The sequence below is a fragment of the Lonchura striata genome, chromosome Z (assembly GCF_050655825.1).
Source record: "Lonchura striata isolate lonStrDom1 chromosome Z, ASM5065582v1, whole genome shotgun sequence".
In the NCBI taxonomy this organism is placed as follows: Eukaryota; Metazoa; Chordata; class Aves; order Passeriformes; family Estrildidae; genus Lonchura; species Lonchura striata.
In genome coordinates, this window is record NC_140740.1 from 1,103,131 (window position 1) to 1,125,616 (window position 22,486).

General features: G+C 45.6%; 1 protein-coding gene and 1 long non-coding RNA gene across 6 annotated transcripts in view; one reads left to right on the plus strand and one right to left on the minus strand.

Annotated features, from left to right (window-relative positions):
• The window catches only part of SSBP2 (single stranded DNA binding protein 2), a 125,117-nt gene extending 116,440 nt beyond the window's left edge, over positions 1-8,677 (minus strand). For 4 of the 5 annotated variants that reach the window (XM_021551806.4, XM_021551805.4, XM_021551804.4 and 1 more), the window contains exon 1: positions 8,439-8,503. In XM_021551806.4, coding sequence (XP_021407481.1) covers positions 8,439-8,497 — 59 coding nt within the window. In that variant the 5' untranslated portion in view covers positions 8,498-8,503. Of the gene's footprint in view, positions 1-8,438; positions 8,504-8,528 lie in introns of those variants that run through there. The other variant, XM_085567184.1, reaches the window with a different exon arrangement.
• A 259-nt stretch (positions 8,678-8,936) lies between these two features.
• LOC146763563 (uncharacterized) lies at positions 8,937-15,238 on the plus strand. The gene is made up of 2 exons (XR_014951733.1): positions 8,937-12,646; positions 12,874-15,238. It is a non-coding gene; the product is annotated as an uncharacterized LOC146763563 (long non-coding RNA).
• The last annotated feature ends 7,248 nt before the right edge of the window (positions 15,239-22,486 follow it).

Genomic DNA, 22,486 nt, shown 5'->3' on the forward strand with positions numbered 1-22,486 from the left:
CTACTATCTGTACAAATGCTTAATTCCAGCAATGGAATTAAAAAAGCTAATTCTTATTAAATTTCCAAATTCATATCAATATAAAAATGAACCTGGTAGTGAAAAGACATTATCAATAGCAATATAAAATTAAAATTGCTTGCATTGGAATTTACATATAGTGGTAACTCCTTGGTACTGATTACTTATTGCTTCTGTATTTTCAAACCACCACCTTCTTCCTATAAAAATTACAGGGTACTGGTTTGGTTTGAAGGTGAAATCTCTCCCAAGACTCTGAGGCATTGGAAATAAAAATAGTAATAAGGTAACGCACAGGACATCATGTAATCAGTAACTTCTTAAATTTCTTTCAAGTACAGTAGTCTATTTAGGAATAGGAGAAAGGAAGAAAAGAAACAGTGAAGCTTAAGTAGGAAGTTAGGAATTCACTGGCAATGTAGGCCTGATAAATCCCATGAAGAGTTTGGGGTTAACATCAAGGGTTGTACTTCAACCAGAGGCACGCAAACTCTAAAAGACACCAAGATTTAAAGCCTAGCAAGGATGGGATAAAACAGCCCATGAATTCAACGCACAGAGGAGCTAAACAACCCTCACTATCCACAACCACAGCTGAAAAACCATACCTGCCATCAGAAATGTGATTTCTGAAATCTGAATTTCCTCAAATTATAATTTTCAATTGATACTTGCACAGGAAACAAGGTGGGACAAAAGAAGTGTGGTGTCACAGTGTTCTTTCACAGGTGGCTCCACCCTAACAATAAACCCTCAAAAACTCTGGTACTCTTGCCCGAAGAATAACTGAGAGACCTTTGGAAAGCTTAGAGAAAAAAAACGGGCAAAATAAATTATATTAATTTAAATTTTTGTCCTTTTATCACATACTAGGCTGGCTTTCCTAGAGAGAAGATGTGTATGTCAAAGCTATGTATGTGTGCAGCTGGGGCTTCTCCACAAGAGGCTTGGGTCACTCTGGGCACAGGGAATAGAGGGCCAAAGGGTCAGGAAAGGAAGGGCTTTATGGATAGAAACACCTCCAGAACAGAAAGGCCAGCATTATCTGTCAAGAAAAAGAAATGTCAGCTCAGTTTACTTCACCTGGGAGAGTGGGCGGTGGGCAAGGAGGAACAGGTGGAAAGGTTAAAATACTAACTTTTGACTCTTAACCCATCATATGACACCTGCATCAGCAAACATCTTCATGAAATGAAAAATCAGGGTTAAATCACATAGAATAAATTATGGAAGAGTCACTAACATCATGTTTCTACAGAAGAGAGCACGTTTCAGCACAGCTCTTCCTACCCTAAGCCAACTCCACTAGAAGACTTTCATTAATGAGCGCTATGTAGAAATACAGAAGTGTACATGACAAATCAGGAAAAATTACAAGCCCCTTTGGGGACAGGAAGAGAATAAGGAAAGTTAATAACAGAAAATTCAATACAGGCAAATGTGGAGTACCATGCTCAGGACTAAGAAATCAAATACACAAATATGAAATGGGGAATAATTGGCAAGGCAGCTATGTTCCAAAAAGAACCTGGAGGGTGTGTGACTGCAAAAATGGATTATTTAAAAAACAAAATAAAACAACCCCCCCATTCAAACAAACAACTCCCCCAACAATAACAGCAATAAACATGCAAGTGTTCCAGGGAGTATTAACAGCATTGTTTTATCTATATTAGTCAAATGAAAGGTAATTATTTCATTCTGCTCTGGATATGCTACTAACAATATGGAGAAAAAACAAACAGTCCAGAAGCAAGAACCACAGAAGGTGTGAAAGGGAAAAAAAATAACCCACCACAGAAATGTTCAGTTTATTTTTATATCTGATGGGAAGTGAAAAGCTAGGATTCTATGGTCCTGACTACTGCCGTATTTCCGTTTCTTAAAAAGGGGCATTTTATGTTCTCACCTGTTCCCTTCCTGGAACTGTAAGTGAGAAACACCTCAAAGACTAGAGAAGCATGGACAGAGGTCATCGAGATTTCTGGATTAACGCGTTTGTTGATATCCGAGGATGATTTTCTCCCAGGAGCTGAAACAATACCTGCCCACTGCCTAAACAACCTGGTGATAGGGGTCAGTGGCTCCAGTGTGCAGAAGAAACCCCTCAGCTGTGACTCAGCCTGGACCAGCACTGCTTCCTGGAATGTTTGTGCACCAAAGAAAGCAGGAAACAAGTGGTCCTAACCCCAAGCAACACAGCTGGAAGGCTCTGCAGACACAGCTCCTCAACACTGATGGAGAAAAAAAGTCATCTGGTTTTGCCCAAAGGAGCCTTACCAGAAAATTCTTTAAAATAAGGTGTTTTGAGCCATTGCTCATTGCCTGCAGAGCGCCACACAAGCTGTGCAGGGCAGTGACCCCTCCATTAAGTGGCTCTGCTCAATCAGCCACCCCAAACCACAGAATCACGCGTTTGTGAGTCTCCCTCCCTAAGCACAGCAGCCTGGAGAGGCCCTGCTGCAGGTGAGTGTGCAACTCTCCAGCCTGGATCATTTCCAGTGCATTTCCCAGTTTGAAGTGTATCCACAAGAGAGAGCGCCGTTTCACAAAAACACTACATTTCTACAAGTTCCTTTGGCATGTCGTCCTGTGGCAACAGAGACAGTAGAATCTGTCTATATGCATTTCTGGTTTATGTGACACTCCAAGAAAGAAAAATAAAAAATAAAATTCAGGGCTATGTAGCTCAAATGGGGCACCCAATAACCAACAAACATTTTTGTCTTTTGCTTTTCTGCATCTTAGTGCCACTTCCAAACTGGCTGTCGGTCAGGAGTGGCTTGATGCCTATTTTTAGAGGTGAAGCTCAGACACTGTGGAGCTGGGCACCAAAGAAACAACACAATCTTCCTGTAGGAACAGCCGTATTATGAAACAGCAAGGCAGCCATAAGGCACAAACCGCAAGACAGCAAAATAGCAAATTATCAAATAGCTGCTCATTACCAAAACAATGCTCTTCCCTGCACAACAAAAAACCCCAGAGCTTTTTCTTTTTTTTAACAGAGGAGAAAAAAAAAAAAAGTCAGTGAATGCAAATGAGGGCAAAGTGAGAAATATGCTCCGTGTATATCTGCATTTTCCAAGTTAGGAGCACATTTTTGGGAATGCAAGTACAGCGCCCAGACACTGCAGAGACACACTGTTCCAGCTGCTTTTCTGAACGGCAAATCCTACCCTCCCCTCCTGGGGCTGTGACATCCCTGAGACACAGCTCCAGGACTGCCACACACCCCTTGGTCAGCTGCCATCTGATAGGTGTGGGTCAGTTTTACCTTGGAGACAACAAATATTGCAGCCTGCTCTCACAAGTCCTTCCTGGCAGCAAAGGAATGGTCATTTCCCAGCACCTGGAGGGACAGAACGTTCCTCCTAACTCAACAAAAGCCTCCCACTTCCTGACCTGGCTGACCTGGCTCTGCTCCCTCTTGCCAGGTCCGGGTCCCTGGTCCAGATGCTGCAGCCTCCTCCCCGATCCCTGATCCCGGAGCCCCGACCCCAGGGCCAGCTCTCCTGCTGTCTCCCCTCTCCAGACTGACCATTTCCACCATTTCCTCTATGCTCCCTGTTATCCCTGCGTCCTGGCACCTCACAGCTGCAGGCTCCAGCTGCTCACATCTCCACTCTCCTGCCCACTCAGCCCCAATTTTCCTCCCCTCTGATCCCAGGATCTGCTGCCTCCCAGCGAAGATGAAATATTCAGCGATTACAGTCAGTAAGCCCTAAGCATATGCAAATGGATCTTTTTGAGAAGGCTTGTATCCTGGCTAAATTCAGATGCTTTGTCATGCAAATGGAAGAAAGACACATCTCTGGAATCAAATCCCTCATCCTTCTTCAACCAGATTTCAAGTGTTTGGAAGGAGAGGGGTATCACTGGTCTTCCACGGTAAAAGTTTAGAAAACTCTCAAAACATTGCAAAACACCTATTGTCTTTGCCCAATTTTCAAAATGGGCCGCATTTCAACTGAACTTTTACACACAACAGAAGTTAAATGAATCGGCACAAGGCTTAAATATTGCATCGCAACATTTCCACCCAAACACTGTAAGTTTGGCAAAGTTACAGGAATCTTGGCTGCTTTATTACTTGTGACAGTATCATATGCCTGTAATTTAAGTGGAATGATTTTCTTCTGTGTACCTGTTTAATCTGAATGGCAGCACATCCATTACCCGAAGCATTTTCATGTGCTCCCAAGACACCTGTGCAGAGTAAATGAGCACCTGAAGCACATGGCCAATAATAAATACTGATAAATAGCTACTATTTCCAGAGCCCTCCCTTCTACACAGTTTATTAAAATGTATATGCTTCTAAAATGCCTGATGTTCAGAGACTCCTTGAGCAGCAGAATTGCAAACTTTTACAAGTTAGACCTGATGGATACATATCAAACCCAAACTTTTTATAAAAGAGGCAGGATTAAACTACCAGATTTGTCTTCAGAAGGGGGAAGGGGTGAGAATTAATGCATCTTTTACCACCAAAAACTTAAAAATCCAGCCGGCCACTTCCCAGGGATGAGTAGCAAATTCATCACTGAAGCCAGTTAATTTTTATCTGAATCTTATTTTTACATGGCAAACCTTGCAGTCAAAAAGGTGACTTAACTATGTAAACTCGTGCAATGCAGTCTTTTTTTTAATCTGAAGGGAAAAAAAAAATGAAATAAGACACCCAAGGAACTCCGCTCATACAAAGGAACTGTACATACAAACAGACACCCTCTCAAAACGGACCTGAAGAGATGCTGTATTTTGATAAAGCGTCCATTTATAACAAATTAAGTCGCAGTCTCCAGTCATCCAGTTAGTTTTTAACTAAAATCTGGGTGTCTGCCAAGCCCAAAGAAGATTAAGGGCTTCTTGGGAAGAGGACTAGTTTGGAAGACCGCTGGAATACGAAGAAAACGGAACTCAAAACATATATTCCCACCAGAATTTAGTTTTCCTTGTATGTCTGTTAGAACTGCTTTTCTACATATATATTTTTAACTTGAAGTATTATTTATATATAAACAGATAGATAAATTTGCAGATGGAACTTGTGTGGTCTGGTCCTTTTTTTCCTCAAAGATTAAAAGTTTAGAGTGTTCCACCATTCTGTGAAGTGTTGGCAGGTCCAAGCCTCTAATCTGAAACAGCCCTATTTTAAGGAATAAGGGGGTGAAAAAATGAAGAAATATTGTTCACAGTTGCTGTGAAGAGGTAACAATAGAGGATGTGAGGATACTTTTTTGTCTTTTTTTCCTTTGACAATGCAGTCGGGTGGTGAAGAGCTACTGTTTAACACAATTTTTCCATCCTTGAGCAAGGGGACGGACACGGCCCAGAATGAAGGCAGAGCTGTTCCACAGAGAGAGGAAGGGGCGCAAAGACTCTTGTGATTTTTGTCTCTTCACCGTCCTCAAGCCTCACAGGTATCGTGTGCCCCCACCTGAAGTGTTTTACCCAGCTGGCACAAAATTGGGCACTGCTGCCCCCAGATTCATCCACCCACACTTCCCGTGTGTGGTGAAGCTAAAGAACACGGGCGGTTTGTACCCAGAGGTCAAGCAGAAGGGACAAAGAGAGGGACCATAAAACAAATGCCATCTTGGAACTGAAAATTTGCCAAGGGCTATTACAAATGGCTGGCAAAACTTGTTCGTTTTTATAGTAATTACATAACCTCAAAGGACACAAATACTGAATGCAGCACACAGCAAGACACCGTCCTACAAGACACGCTTGGCACCGGGTTGTTCTGTAAAATATATCACAACAAATATCACAAACAGCAGCTGAACAACACACATCTTTTCCACACTTGGTAAATAAGCTTTTCACACCCTGGTCCTCTCACTGGCACACATCCTCATGGGGAACAGACAGGGTCCACATAAGCAGGCCATTAAAAACTGAGGGAGTGTAGTATTTTAAAGAATTTATTTCCTCAATTATTACAAGTGTGTTTTGGAGATTGGTTAATGTCTACATATTTTAGGCACTTAAAATCTTGAGACACACCAGTGTTCAGCTGAACAGTCTGTTCTAAAAACTTTGATATTAAACATAATTACAATCCCACTCTTCTTGATTAAATAAGTACTTATTGTATCAGTCAAACATATGTATTTTTCCTCTGTGGTTTCCAAATGAACACAATCTCATGCCGAAGTCAGAGCTCTATTTTTGTAGTGATGTTTAATTGGACAGCCACTTCTTTTTGAGCGGAATGAAAACTCATGTGTTACCTTTGGACAAGCATTTCATGGCCGTAAAACAATGCCCTAAGAGGGGAAAAAAATGCAATCACCGTTTTTTGGAAGTCAGAAAGAGAGCATATGAAAATGGCAAGGATGTGATCTGATCAGAAGGAAGAAAGTTTAACAGGTGAAACAACAAAAAAATCTGGAATGTAGACTATACATAACGGTATTCCACATCATAAAGCAAGTCTCAAAGCTTTTTTATCTTTTTTTTTTTCCCAATGGATGAAGGAAGACAGGGGTAGAAAAAGGATGCTTCTAACTCCCAGCTGAGTTAATTTGTAAGGAGATGCAACCATGCAGTTTCTGACCTGTCAGGTCCACGATCTAAAAACAAACCATTTCGGTGTTTTGTGTAAAATAATCTACACGTGAGGAGCCCACATTTCCAGCTGTTAGCTCTGAGTGGGATACAACGTGTATTTAAATCGAACAGCACCATCTAGCAGGTCCTCACAACTTTACTTAGGAGGGCAGTTGCTACTTGACAACACGTCAGTTTAGCAGGCTTGCCCTGAAAATTATTACATATTTTCAGACCAAACGAAATATTATGTGCTTTACAGCACCAAGAAGCCGAAGAAAAATCAGCTACAATGAAAGAGTACGATTGAAAACTGTTTAAAGTTTCAGCCCCACGACCAGAGCACTTGTGTGTGTGGCTAGCACTGAGCAGCTTTTGCAAAACAGAATTAAAACAACATGATCCTCATCCGATCCAATGCACAGCAGCCCTATGGATTTGTTTTCAGTCCCACTGTGAGATCCCACTGCGCCCTTCAGTGATTTACCGAGTGTATTGACAAACACCAGCAGCCATGTACCGCGAGGAAATGGTTTAATTCCCTAATTTTGCTAAGACAAAATAAACAGTGCTTCCACGAGCCGGTTAAGCAATTATTTTTAAAATTATCCCTCCGCTGGAACTAAGAAGTGCCACTAGTTGATCAGATTTCAGAGTCAAAGTTGTGTCTCCCGCTCCATCTCAGCAATTAAAGCTCCCCGTCAGTGCTGCCTCTGTCTCCCTCCACTTTCCCGTGGCAAAGTTAGGTGTGAAATTGTCAAACGCCTCAAATTCCCCTTCTCCCGTAGAAACAGAGATGCCTGGCCTGCTGCTGTTGCAGGAACCGTGCATGCCAGCCTCTAAAGTCTTAAAAAAAAAAAAAAAAAAAAAAAAAAAAAAAAAAACCAAAACAACAACCAAACAAATTCAAAATTAAAAATACAGGAAAAGCGAAAAGAACTAACGCAATATCAACAAAAAAAAAAAAAAAAGAAAAAAGGCAAAAAAGGAAATAATACCATCAAACACAGAATTACCAAACTCACACACACAAAAAAAAAAAAAAAAAAAAAAGAGAAAAGAGGCAAAAAAGGAAATAATACCATCAAACACAGAATTACCAAACTCACACACACACACAAAAAAAAAAAAAAAAGAGAAAAGAGGCAAAAAAGGAAATAATACCATCAAACACAGAATTACCAAACTCACACACACACACAAAAAAAAAAAAAAATTAAAAAAAAAAAAAAGAAAGAAAAGAGGCAAGGAACAACAACAAAAAAACTTTTAGGTGAAGGTTCAAGACAAACTGCCTGAAGGGAAACTCCTGGGCCGTGCCCGGAGCGCAGCTGCCGGCGCCGAGCCCGCTCGGGAGCGATGCGATTTTTGGGACGGAGGGGCGCGGGTCTCCGGACCGGGGTCTCCGCCCCCGGCCCCCTCAGCAGCCTTCCTCCTCCTCCTCCTCCTCCTCCTCCTCCTCGGGGCTTTCCTCCCCTCGCCCTCCGTGCCTCGGCGGCCGCTACAGGACAGCTTGCATTCCCGAAAAACCCGTGTATTGCCCCGTTCTCCCGGCGGAGCCAGCGCTGCGGGCACCCCAGCCCCCCGCGGCACAGCGGCGGAGCGCGGCTCGGTCGGAAATAAAGAAATAAAGAAATAAACAGCAGGACGCGGCGCGAGTTCGTGCCGGCGCTGGGAGCCGGGCGGGGGCTGCCCCTGGCGGCTCCGAGCGCGGGGCCGCCGCCGAAGTTGTGAGGCGGAGGGAGCCGGGCGCGACCCGCGACCCCCGCCCGGGCTCTTTGTTACCGGGGCGAGCCCGCCTGCCCGCTCCCTCCGCCGCGAACTTTGTGAGGGGCGGGGGGGCGATGAGCACTCACTTCTCGCGGGCCTGGCTGTCGGACGGGACGCTGCTGTTGCTCTTGCCTTTGCCGTACATGCCTGCGGAGAAGCTCCCGACTGTCACGCACCTGTCAACCCATCGCCGCCTCCCCGGGACCGGCCCCGTCGCCACGGTGACGGGCGCCACACGCGCCCGCCATTGGCCGGGCCCGCCTCCCGCGCCGCTGATGGACGGGGCGCGCATCCGGCCCCGCCCACCCCCCGCGCGCGCCGCTCCCGCCCCGCGCCGGGGGGAATTAGAAACCGTTCGAGGAGGATTTTTAAACAACCGGCTGTTCCCGGCGCCCGCCGCGCCCCCCGCCGCCGCGCCGCCGAGCGGGGAGCGCGCGCCGGAGAGACGCAAACTGCGGGGCGGACTCGCGGCCGGCCCGGATTGCGATCCGCGCCGCGTCCCACACGCCCCCCCACAAAAGCGCACCCCGAGGGTCTCTCCGCACCCCGAGGATCTCTCCGCACCCCGAGGGTCTCCCCGCACCCCGAGGGTCTCCCCGCACCCCGAGGGTCTCCCCGCACCCCTCACCCTCTGGGGGAACAGACACCCCAGCCACGGGGGACAGAGAGCCGGGAGAGGGCTGGAGGTGGGGAGGAAACATTTCCTGAACTGAAGCAGCGTAGCTTAAAAATAATATTAAAAAATAATATTAAAAAAAAAATAAAAACCACCCACGGTCTGAGGAAAATTCAAGGAAATGCTTTGATTTTTTTTTTTTTAAGTTACATGGCAATAATTGCGTGCTCCGCAGAGACGGGAGAGAGAGAGAGGGAGAGAGCGAGAGCAGCCACTGGGGCCATTTGTTACTTGATTTCTCTTTTTTTTTTAAGTACCCGAAGGTCTGGAATTTTTTCCGCTCTTCCTCCTCAACCACAGTCCCAAATTTTGCAGATATTGATGCCTGCTTATGTTTAAACTGCGGCTAACCTAAACCCACTCCCGTGTGTGACCCTTGGGAAGGGGGCTCTCTTTTAGTATTTCGATGTTTCAAGTGTGTAATGCCAAACTCTTTTTTTTGTTGTTGTTGTTTCCTTTTGGACAAACGCACCCAACATTCACCTCCCAGTCGTGTTGGCAGGCAAATGTCAGGAACAACCAGGACCACGGAAAACCCGACCAAAAATTCAAAATTCGAGCAGGGAAGTTGTGCCAGACGTAGACCACCAGCATCTGTTTATCATTGCTGGAGCTGCAAGGGGAAAAAACATCCTCTGGATGCTGAGCTGCCGGAGCGGAGGGAATGGTTGGTGAGGTGAAACTGGGGAGGGGGGGATTAGGAGAGTATTAATGAGCGGCTGGAACAAATTAGCGAGGGAGTAGCAGAGACAACAGGAAGGAGTGCGAGAGGCTGGGGAATCCGAGGTGCTTGTGGCAGTTCCCTGCCCGGCGTGGGATGTGCGTGCTCTTGGAACCCACCCCGACAATTCATCAGATTGAAACACACGGCAACAAAAGCCATTTTGTGCCAAAGTTGGTTGTCTTGGGCTTTCACCCCATGACATGATTTTTTAAAAATATTTTTATTAACAGCATGAGAGTGTGGTTGGAGTGGATCTAAGGAGAGAAGCAAATTAGGCTGACATCATTCACCCTGGTTGGGACCGAGGCTCCTGCTCCCGAGTTACACCCGGGAAAGCAGAGGAAGCGGGTTATGGTGTGAGGAGAAAGTGGGAAAGGAGAAAAAGAGGGAGGAAGGAGTGAGTGGAAGGGAAGGAGAAGCCGGCAGAGGAAACGAAGGACGAGGAAGCGAAGGATGCGAAAACGGGGGAGCAAAGTAAAAGCACGGTGCGCAGTGAATTTTAGGGGGAATGAGCAGGGAGACAGCCTGAGAAGGTACTGCAGGGTGAGCCAAAGGGAGGCGTTTATCCCGCTCTGGGGCAGAGGAATTGTCACAAGTGCCGTGCCTCGGCGCTGAGGTGGCGGCCGGGCGCGGCTGGTGGCCCTCGGGGCAAGCAGGACACGGCTCAGAGACAGGCAGGGAGAGAGGGAACCAGGGCAGAGAACAAAGAAGCACTTGGGCTGTGGGTACGATTTAAAAGAAGGTGGCTGAGGAAAGGAAAGGAGGGAGCGTGGACATCCTTGGTCAAGCCTCAGCGGTAGCTGGAACTTTGGTACAGATCGCCCGGAGCAGAACTTGGATCCCAGTGTTTGCTCGCCCTTGGGGAAGGGCGGGATCACCCATCAGGAGGGATGAGTAGCTCCTCTCCAAGGCTCCCCTCTGCCCCCCGTCAGCCGTGGTATCAGCAGGGCTTTCACACGAAACTGATAACGGTGGCGAAATCCTTCCTCCAGAAGCTCTCGTTTTGTTTGCCTCAATGGTTTTGTTGATTTGTTTGTGGTTTAAGGGTGGGGGATATTTCGGGAAGGCGGCTGCGTCAATGTTGTGTCAGCCCTGCGAGGGGAGAATTCTTCTTCTTGAAAAGGACAATGTTGAGGTGTTTCCTAAAAATGCGATGGCGAGATAGCTGCAACGTCCTTTGGATATGCATCCCAGGACGGGACGTTCGCAGCTGAAAATGCTTTGTTTCCCGTTTTCCATGTGGTTTATTTGCATCCCCGTGGTTTGTTTTGGCCTGAAGGGCCGCCAATGGGTTGTGCGGCTCGCAGATCAAACTGTGATTTTGGGGCAGAGCGGGATGAGCTTCGGGAGGGAGGGAATGAGCCCTGGGACCGGAGCAGGCCTGGCGCCGCGAATGTGAAACGTTGGATGTTAAAAATTCTCTTCACAGGTCTGCCTCCCAAGCTACCTAATATTAACATTCAGGTGATGACTTGGTAATTTTGCTTAGAGATCCTTCAGCGGAGAGCGCAGGAAAGGCGCTCACCCTCGTTTGTGGTGGGTGTGAAAAGCGGGGCGCAGGGCCGGGGTGATGCTCCGGAGGAGGATCGCGGCCCCGGGGTGCGATCCACCAGCGCCGGACAGCAATAAGTACAGATAACTGGGGTGAAAATAAGGCAGTTAATTAAAATAAGCACCGACAGAACCTCCCCACCAGCGTGGGGACAAAAGTTCGCTCAAGCAGGCAGGAAAATGACCACGGAAACCCAGCCGAGCGGTGTTCCCCAGTGCCGTGTGTCGGGAATTCTCCCTCGGGGCAGAGTGGCCGCGCACCCCTGCCCTCGCTCCGGTCACTCCCAGCACAAACGCCGCTCTCAGCAGGAGCAGTTGGATCTCATGAGGCCAGCGCTGTAATTAATGAGATTTGAGGCGCGAGCACTGAGACAAAATTCGAGTTTCCAGTGTCAGGAATGAAGATCCAGCCTTTGTTACAGAAGGGGATGAGGGGTGGCAGTACTTTAAAGCTTCTCAGGCCGACACTGGAAAGGAATTCACAATGTATTTTTAGAGTGTTATAAAAATCTCTTACATAATGCTGATTAATTCTTCGGTTTTAGGGAAGAGCACTGGGCTTTGTGTATAAGAGTGTTGACCAACTAAGCCACTGAAAAGGGCTGGTTTGGGCTGGATTTTTTCTTCCCCTTTAACTTTTTCTTGGATACAGAAAGCTGCAATTATTCAATTATTACAGGATTTTGCTTTTTGTTTGGGCGTATTATGAATATTATTCTGGAAACTGCGCCTTATTCTTGGAAGTCTTTATCATTTTAAAACATATGTTATGTTATATCACCCTGTCTAAGATATAGGATAGCTCCAAACTGGGTGGGTTTTGGTGGTTTTTTTTCCCTCTCTCTTGCTGCAGCTAGTTACAGTATGGATTAATGTTAAGGATGTCTGCAGTGAAACATTGCTTGTGTGGCTGACTTAAACAATGTCACATCACAGGTTCACAGTTTTATTGATACAGTAATACCTACAATTACTTTGTATTTCTGCCCATTCTGTTGGTCCTCAAAAATCATTGATTAATCCAACCGGCAGGTTTCACACAGCCCTTAACAAAGGGCTATTCAGGAAATTAAGTCAGTAAATGCTACTCCCTTATTTTAATTCCAGTTATCTGTACTTATTGCTGTGTAGCAATAAGATTTTTTGGGCAAGATATCATGGGAGAGAGACGCTTTTGTTTGGTCTTTTTCAACAGATACGTGACCGAGGCAGCTTTGAAGCTTTTTCTGAGGAATCCTTCATCCTTCTGTAGAATGTTTAATCTTCCTGTGGAGTGTCTAACTATGAGACTCGTTCTGCAGACTTTCATTCTTGTGCCATACAGATGAGCAGGGGTTGCTCAGGTGATTGAACGGGTCCTAAATCGTTACTGGAGAATGGAGAGAGCAGGAATGCGTAGGTCAAAGCAAAATCTTTATTTGCCCCTCTTTTCCAACGGGGAGGGGGGAAAAAAGTAATTATAGCTCAGGGGTAGGGAGGGATAATCCTTGTGGGTCCCTTCCAGCTTGAGATACTCTGTGATTCTGGATCTCAAGGAAAGGCTTACCAATAACCCAACAACCCCTTGCAGTTTCTGCTTCCAGCAGGAGCCACAATTCCCCCCTGCCCCTGCAGAAGGAGCCAGGATGACTTTGCAGCCTCCTGTCACACAGCTCATCCAGGAGGGGCCGGAGACAGCGCAAATACAACCAGCTGGGAAGCAAAACTTGCTGAGAACAAACCTTCCCCGGGTTTATTGCTCTCGCTGGCTGTGCTGTGGCTGCTCACACACTGCACACGTGTGCAGCTCAGAATGGGGAAATTATCTGTACGGGCACCCAGAGCCACACTGTTAACCTTGCAATGGAAAAAAAACCGTGTTTGTGTGTACTGGTTTCCTCCACTGCTTCTTTTCCTGGTGTTTTATGTGGTTTCAGCCCTCCCTGGTGCTGTTTCCACTGGAGGGGCTGTCACAGCCTCTCTCTCTCACACAGACACTGTGTGTGTGCCTTTGGTGCTGGCTAAGGGTTGAGCTCATGCTGCCTCTCGTGAAGAAAAATTCAAATCCAGTCCTTCCTCTTCTCCCCAGTCACATATATTGACTTCTAGAATGGGAATTGATACTTTTCTCGGTGAAATGCATTTGATAATTGGGGTAAAATTATGTCTACATATATATATATAAACACTCTTAGTATGTGAGATCTCCCTGATTTCATTGGTTAGCTTGTTGTTTTAAGCCATTTGACAGAAATCACATTTTACCAGACAACCCAATCTTTGTGGGGGGAAAAATAGTATGAGGAAAAGTACATTGCCTTAGTTATTAATCATTTGGAGGATAGCTGAAAGTCACCATTGCTGGCTCAGTGATGTGTCACATCAGGAACGTGGCTCCTTGTGCTGTGTGTGGCAATAAACAGAGGAGAAACTGCACGAAAACTGGGGATACAGGTGGATGTGAGGCTAAATGGGACCTGACCCTGCATGAAGCTCCACATGGGCAGATCTCTCCCTGCACGACGTGGGTGCAGGGATTTGTGGCAAAGGACTTTGCTGCTGAGGTATCTTAGCTGCCACTTTTAGCAGTTAGTGCTGTGCTAAAAAAAAAAAAAAATACCATCCAGAAACCACATTAGCAGCATCAAAATTGCTTTTATTTTCAGGGTCAGTACCCTCAGCAATATGTTGCAGGAAAAGGTTGATCCCAGTATGGAGATGCTGATAATTCCCGAGTTGGTTTGACATATGCAGGCTGCTGTCGACTTCAACAGGCTTATTTAGCACATTTGTTTCTTCTGGGTTTAGGATTAGCCAAAATGCAATTTTGTGAAGCTGCACTGACGAGGTTGCCTGCAGTGGGCTGTGGGCCTGGCAGGACTCAGGTTGCACAAGTGTGACAGCAGAAAGTCTTTCCCTCTAGCCTGGATTTAACCATGGTTAGGGCAAATAACCTCTTCAGAAGGCTCAAGACTTTTGCATTTATTAAAGTCTGCTCATAAAAAGAGACTCCAAAGCAAGCAGTGGTGCTCAGAGTGAAGATCTGGGAAAATAAATGGCCAAAGCCATCACGCTGTGACAGCTCTGGCAAACCTTTGCACAGTTTTGTAAAACAAACACGCGTGCTGTTCTCTTCTCTGGGTCGGTGTTCGCACTAGAAGTTCATGCCTAACTCAGAAGATGAAGAAAATGGTTCTCTCTCTCCCTCTCCACATATTTACTGAGCACATACTGGTGAATTAAGAGCCATCCCTGTGCTGCACCACGTCAGCCACGCTCTACCAGCACATCCACATCCAGGGAAAGCTCTGCAGCTTTCCTGCCCTCGTCAACGTGTGTAAACCACAGGAGATGGAGACCATCCCAGCCTGTTCTGTGGGCCTGATATTCCAGGCAGCTAACTTCTCTGGACCTCAAGAATCACAGAAAATAAAACAATTATCTGTGGGCTTGCTCTGCTTTTCAGCAAGTACAAAATGTGCCAGTGGACTCTGATAACCGAGTGTGCCCCCACTGGTGCTCCACACCAGGATTTGAGCTTCTTCTGCTTTTTATGGACCATTTGAGGCCTTTGTGTTCGGCTAAGAATATATTGAGAACTGAGAAAATTTCACTGTTTTGGACCTGTGGCCCGAGGAGGAGGTGGTGATGATAAAAAGCACTGGCACATGTCAAATCAAAGTGGTACCAGGTCTGACTGATTGTTTAACAGCTGGCCCAGTGTTAAAAGTAAGAAAGGAAATCACAGCATTATTCATTAGTTTATGCTTATGCATGTTTTGTTTCTCTCAACACACATACACGTGATATTGTTCATATATATTGTTCATCTGGTAAGGAAGAAATAAAAAAAGAAATTGATACCAGTCTGCATATGTGTTCAAAAGCTTAGCAAATTCTCTTAGCTCTGCTGGGGATCAGATTTCATGAAACTGCAATAAAAAAATCCTTTTTTACCTTGTCTTTGTGTGTTCTGAGGTGGGTTTGTAAGGTTTGAATTACTGGGTAATAAGCAAGAAGTCTCCTTTTCATGAGCCTGCAGCTGGGAAATGGACAGTTTAATATTAATGGAAAGAACAAACTCTTCTCCTTTCCCCCTCCTTTCTTCTCTGCCCTTCTGCTTCATCCTTTCCTTTTCTGAGGTCCCTGTCCTGAAACTGCCTTTGTGGAAGTCCAGGTTGAGCTACAAACCAGGAGAAGTGCCCAGTTTTTCAATTTTTCACTTGATGACTGCAGTGAGAGTCAAATGACACCAACTTGTGAACATTCAGGATAGAAAAAATACACTATGTATCTGCAATTATTTAATTAACTAAGAAACTAGTGTCACATGAATCTGCAGACTTTCCTTAAGTTCCCTGATACCAGCATCCCAGAGGGAGGTATGGGAAGATGGAAATAATCACTCCTGGCTTCTAAGACAAGAAAAACCCTAAATGTTTGTTGAGAAATACGTGGCACAAATGATTGAATAGAAGTAACCAGCACCACCAGTCTGTATTTTGGTGTGTATCCACCTCAGGCCCATCCTGGCTTCAAGTTCAGTGAGAAATTGAAGTTAAATACCAAGGTTGAGCACTTTGCCACATTTTTTTTTTCCTTTTTACATTGAAGACTTATTCATAACCTTTTTCCTTTAAGCCAAGTGCTGGGAATTCAGTGTGATGGATAAGAGAGAACAAACCCAAATTAGGGTCTCCAGGGACTGCTGGGTCTAAGGTAAACATAAAGTTAACTCTTTTTCAGGATTTCTGGCTCAAAGGAGCTCTTGGCACCCAAAAGATTGTGGAGAGAAGTCATGGGGCTGAACTGAGAGAGCTCCAAAAGGTTTCCTGCTTCTCCATTTCTGGGAATAAATGGAATACTTGAAAAAAAAAAAAAAAAACAACCTTTGCTGATGACTTCTCTGCTGGTTTTTGAGCTCTCCTTCCCGTGTCTAATCCTGTTTTTTTAGGGAGCTGAACACAACGAGTTGCTGTGGCCTTGCTGGGTCCCTGAGAGGTCTGTCCTCGGGGCTGAAGGGCCTGGGTTTCTCCCCAGGTGGGCTCTCTGTGCCAGGAAATGTGGGTTTGTGAGGTTTTGTGAGGGTTTGTGAGGTTTTGTGAGGGTTTGTGTCCCCAGCCCTATCCCAAGCGTGGACAGTGGCAGAACCAGGTCCTGAGCACGGGAACAAGGATGCCTTAGGGCTGTGAAGCACACGGAGCCTCCTCCCATCTGTTCTCTCCACATCCTTGCTGCCTGGCATGGTGTTTTCCTAGGGTATCTGAGTAAGGAGGAGCCTGAAATCTGAGATGAATTGTGTTATTTAAAATATCCTTCTTTTATGGTCAGAATTTATAGCCCAGCTTCATGAGGCTTGCCTGACCTGTGGCACCCTCTTTCCCCTGGTGATTTAGAAGCGGCCTTGAGAAGCAGAGAGGTTTTAACTCCTTCCATTTCCTTTCATGTTCTGGCTTTTTTTTCCCCCTTCATTTACTCCTGCCCATAAAAAAACCCACAAAACCCAAAATATTCTCCCATCAGCACAAGATATGTCCAACCAGTGCATCCCAAGGTGTGGATTTTAGTGAGGGAGGAGGATGTGCATTTTTTTATGTGGCTGCTGGTAACAGACAGGGGTTCAGGGCAGGGAGGCAGGTGTGGAAAACCTCCTCCATGGCCTGGGTGGGCATCATGTCCCATTGTGACAGCTCACTCCATTCCAGACACTGGCCAGCAAACAGAGATGTAGAAGAGGAGGGCTTTTTTAATCTCTCTCCTTGGCCTCAGGGGTTTTGGTCCAGAAAGAGGCAGAAGTTATATAGAATTCCCAGAATACAGCTGGTGAACCCCTAACTGCATTGGCTATAATAGGATTTTTTACTGTGTGAGGAATGAAATATCAGGCTCTCATTGTTATCTTTCCTCGTGCAGCTGTAAAGAATTTATTTGTGAGTTTTACAATATCCAGAGGTGGTTCCTTTGTACCCTTTTCCAATAAAGTTGAAATGCCAAAAGTTCTCCAGTTTGTTATTGCTCTCCTTGCCCAGCACAAAACCCTTGTAGCAATCCTGAGAGTGGCACCTCTGTCTGACCATGAACCTCCTCTTAAAGAGACCATCCTGGTTTCCCTGCACAGCTGGTCCTTCTAATGCCATTTTCAGCCTGCCCCAACACCCAGGATTCTCCAGCATCTTGCCATGGATGTTTGTGGTTTTGGAGACCTGCATTATTTGATGTGTCCCTGGCAAGAGCCTGGGTCATAATTTCTATTTTCAGCATCCTCTGTTCAGTATATTCAAATTTCTCAGAAACAAGCAAAGTGTCCCACCTTAGAATGGGAAAATAAAAAAGTTATTTAAGGTGTGGGGTTACAAATGTTTCACTAGGAGAAGTTGCCTGGAATACCAAAGGACTCAGGGAACCAGTTCAATTCCATCTGCCAGCTCATGTTCCATGTGCCAGCTTGCTCCCTGCTCTTCCTTTTTTACCTTTCCTTAAAGAGCTTGGTCCTGATTTCCTGCTGCCTCAAGGGGAATCAGGAGTCAGCAGCTTCCCAAGCACTCCACTTTTCCATCCTCAGTCAGTGGCTGCTCCTGAGGATTGTTCTGGGTTTGGTACCATGGGTTGAGCACATTTAATCCTGATAAACACAGCCCTTCTTTTTTAAAAAAATGCTGTCAGTATTAAAGGTAACTTGCATATGCATGGAAATGACAAATTAGCAATGAAATACACAATAATAAGGAGATTCCATTTATATCATATTTCTCTTTTTCCCTACATGCTGATATTTTAAATTCAGTTTTAAGAAATACCTTTTTCTTTTTAATTTATTTTTACAATGAGACTTTTTTTTTGTCTCTTTCAATGAGTTTTGAGAAACCTCTTTCACTTCCATAGGTGGTTGTCACGTCTGAGGAAACAGCACAAGGTAAATTCAGCTTGTGGCAGGCTTGGTGGTGTTGTCTGCTGAGGAGTGAACTTCCCATTGAAACCAGGATGGTTTGGAACAGGGTAGGACTGGGAACTGCTGCTGAGGAGTAAGGAAACAACAAACTTAAAGGTTTTTTGAAGGTCATGAGGGAAACTATGAAGAAAATCTTTCATTTAAACCCTTCCAGTGAACCTTCCAGTATATATCTATAGATTTTCAACAGGCACTACCCAGCCCTCTCCTCATTTGAGAAGTACTTGGGCAGACGGATGTCAGAACAGTAGGGGACTAATAAACTGTTTCAAGGTTCCCAGATTAGGTCTGCTTGGAAATTAAAAATAGATTTATAGATACTAGCATCCAATCTGAATGTTGTCCCGGATTTCCATGGTTCCAGCGGTATCTGGCTCCTAACACAAACAAAAATGTCATAATTTGTTTTCCATCCTCTCTGATGTCAATGTAAACAATATTTTGGATGGGTCTGGATATTTCTCTGCATGAGGATGAAGCCGAACTCGGCAGTATTGTGTGAGTTTATGAAAAACAGAAGGGGAATCTGACCAGCTTGGTGACGTGGTCCAAGCTATCTGAAACTCGGAGAATGTCTTACACAACGAGAAGCACACCAGAGGTAAGGATGTGTGCTACATCCCTTGTTTCCTTGCTCTTTGGAGGAAAACCACGTCGAGACTTGAGTTAAAATGACCAAAGGCCAAATCAAAAGGCATAGGAATGGCCAATGTTTCACACAATTCGCTATCTACTAAAGATATTAACATGTTCTGTGATTATATTCTCTTTATTTCAAGATTTGTGAGGAAAATCAGTTCATACAGGGCCACGTAAAAACTCAGAGAAGGCAAGATTCACCCCATTCTCCCCTGTTTGTTTCTATTTCTTTCCCATCTATTCCTATTCTGTTTAAAAATAACCTGGTGCATCTTTCCTGGAACACACAGATATATATACATGCATCTATATATATATGTATATATGTATATACATATGTAGTCTTGGTTCTTGTCTTGCAATTTGAATTTGAATCCCATCAACTGCATTTCCCAAGGAATTCTTGCATTCAGACCCAAGTTACCAAAAACATTTGCTTGTTGCTTTGCAAACAATCATTATCTGCTGACAGAGGACTGGAAGCCCTCTTTCTAAGTTGACATATTGGAAATATTTTAGGGCTAATTTTTCAGAAGGAGTTCAGGTAAGCAAGTGAATGTGGATGAGTACAGCCCGTCCTGCTTTTCCGAGAGCTGCACCTGAAGTGGGAATTCAGGGGTCAGTACGCCCTGGAACGAGGGATGCTGGAGCTCACCACAGGCACCGTGGTGCTCCCACCCTTGCCTGCAGACCTGGCTCTCCATTTGGAAGTCCAGTCACTCCCTGCTGGGCTAACAGTGCTCTTTACCACAAAGGGTTCAGCAAAAACTGCTGCTAAAATTGCTCTGTGGTCGGCTGTGTTTCTGGAAATTAATTTCCAGGCTGCTGTGAGGAGGTTTATGGCACACGCTGCCTCTCCTCACTGCCAGAAGTTGCCAGGACCTTTTCGTGCACGAGCAGAGGGTTTTAAAATATGCACTTGCTTAGGCACATTATTATTCTAAACATCTCGAAGTTATGCTCTCCCTCCTTGTCACCATAGAAATGATTATACAATTACGTTCCCGTTCCTCCACACAAGGGCTGCCTGCGTGTCTGGGGAGGGACACAGTGGCTCTCCACGGCACTGGGGAATTACTCCACTGCCAGGCAGACACTTCCCCTCACTTCCCTGGCAGGGAAGGAGCAGCTCCCATCCAGGCTGACCAGCCCAATTTTGGGAGGAGCAGGCCAGGCGGGCTGTGGGCGCGTTCCCTCCTACCTCAATCCATCACACGCTTTGCATTCCTTCTTTTTAGACCTCTTTCATGCTAAATTTCTATTTCTGCCCCACTCTTCTCTTTGGCGGTGTTCCTTTCCTATAGAAACAATCCTCTATGGATCTTGAGTTCAGCGCCCAAGTTCCCAGCAAGTCCAAAGAATTCCCTTCTCTGAGCACTGCATTCTCCAAGAACTCTCACCAAAGAGAGTCTTTTTCAACTTCCAGACTGTGCTAAGGCTGGTTTGCTCCTCTGTGTCCAGAAAAAGTGACACTGAAGCATTACATAAAATATTCTGCTGTGGTTTGACATCTTGTTCTGAAGGCACCGTCCTGAAAAAAAGTATTGACAAACAGAGGTAATTTTAGAGAAGAAGCAAAGCAGAATGTCCAGATGCCGATGTGAGAGGATTTATGTTTTTTTATATATACAGTAAAAATAGCCTGGTTAAAAGGCAACCATGAGAGTTTGGCAAGGTCCCAGCCTTTAGAGGCCATGAGAATACAAACACAAATGGCTTTTACCAGTCAATTCAGGGATATTGCAGCTGACTCCAGTAGGAGCTTCCTGAGGGACAGACAGATCCTTGGGGCTTACACAGAATAGCTGACTGCAGAGAAAATGGCATAACTAGGCAAACTGTGTGGAAATCAATAATATACATAAGTCATTGAAATAAAGGGAAAACTCCTCACAGCGAACGTCCAACAACGTTCTCAAAGGAAATGGTGAATAGCTCATCCATCAGAACATTTACATCTCATTTGGATAAAAACTGGGATTTTTTTCCACATGGATTCCCCTGCTCTCTGCCAATTCCTTGAGAGCTCGTGGGAGCCTCAGTGGGGTTTGGTTACACCTCGGCAGAAGACGAACCCTTATCCACCCAGTAGAGAAATATTTCTCCTGGCCATCTGCCACCAAAATCCAGACCTCAGTGCTCATCTGGGTCCTTTTCTTTGCATTTCTCGTGCTCTGTCCCTCCTCTCCCTCTGGTTCTGGTGCCTCTTGCCCTGCAGGTGCTGTGCCCCCACCAAGCCCCATCCCAGGAGCTCCCCTCCCCACTGCTGCTCCCTGCAGCAGGCACAGCTGGAAGTGCTCCTGCATGGGAGCACCCTGCACGCTCTGAATGTGCCAACTTGACTCTATTTTGATTCATCTCACCTGGTCAGGGCAGATTTGCTCATGCCAGCTGCCAATTTGTTTGTCTCTTGTTCAACAGTTAAGTACTGGGAGCTTCAAATCTAAAAATCCCCAGTTTTCCTAAGACCTTTCAAGTCAACTTTCAAAGGCAGTCTTTTAGTGCTGGGTTATAAAGCCCTTTACAGAGAGAAAACTTCAGGTCTGAATATTGCAGTAAAGCATTTAAAGTTCCTTTTTGGATCATGAACCTATTATTAGGGCAGGATGGGAACCAGTTTGCAGCCTGTCCTCTACACGGAGCATCCACAACGCCGGAGTCCAAAGTGAAGTCACTTTTTTGGATTAGGCACCAACCACAGAAGGCTTAGAAATGCCACTGGTAACTAAAAACATTGTGCCTGGATCCTTCTGTCTTTATTGAGGTGAAATGGCCACTGGAAGCAATACAAGTTGAGGCTGAGGAACAACAGCAAGCTCTTGTCCTCTGTTTTCTAATATACTTAACTGTTTATGGATGCTGGGGAAGCTTTGTGTGTTCTGTAGGTTTCAACAGTAAAATGGATGCAATTTCCTCCAGCTTTGACAGTGATTGTAATAAGAGTCAGAGCTCTGTGAGGCCAGGCAGAGCCACCTCTCCCTGTCCCCTGCTCCCTGCCATGTGAGATGGCTGCCAGCCCCTCAGCCTGCAAAAACCTGAGAGCCGCTGTCCCGGCTTTCTTTTGTTTTTCCAGCTTTTATCTCTTGTGTTTCTACTAATGCCTTGTCTACTTTATGGATCAGAGACTTTTATCTACCCGTCTAGAAGGGCTTAGCACAAGGCAGCCCTGATCCTGCCCGAGCAACCCAACATCAGGCTAATTGCACAGCACTTTAATTCTTCAAAGTGTCCTGTAAACGGGGTGGGCTTGGTTCCTGGTGGCACCCAGGAAAAGGGTTGGGGTAAGATGACCCCTGCTGCAGTGGGTGCCAGGTTCCCCTCCTGGGGGTGGAGCTGGGAGGCCACAGAAATTATTTTTCCCCCTGTCACAACAGACTCAGCATCTCTGACCCCTTTGCAATCACATCCTTACAGAGGGATCCCCACTTTGCCACAAGTCTTCCATGCCCAAGTTTAGATTTCTTTCTGATAAGGGCTCCTGAATGTGCTGAATTTGGCACAAAGTCGTTTCGTGCACTCAGCAGACCACAAAGCAGAGGAGAAGTGCCAGCAGCTCATTAACCCTTGCATCCCCTCCTTTTACCATTCTCATTATATCATTTACCAATCCACAGAG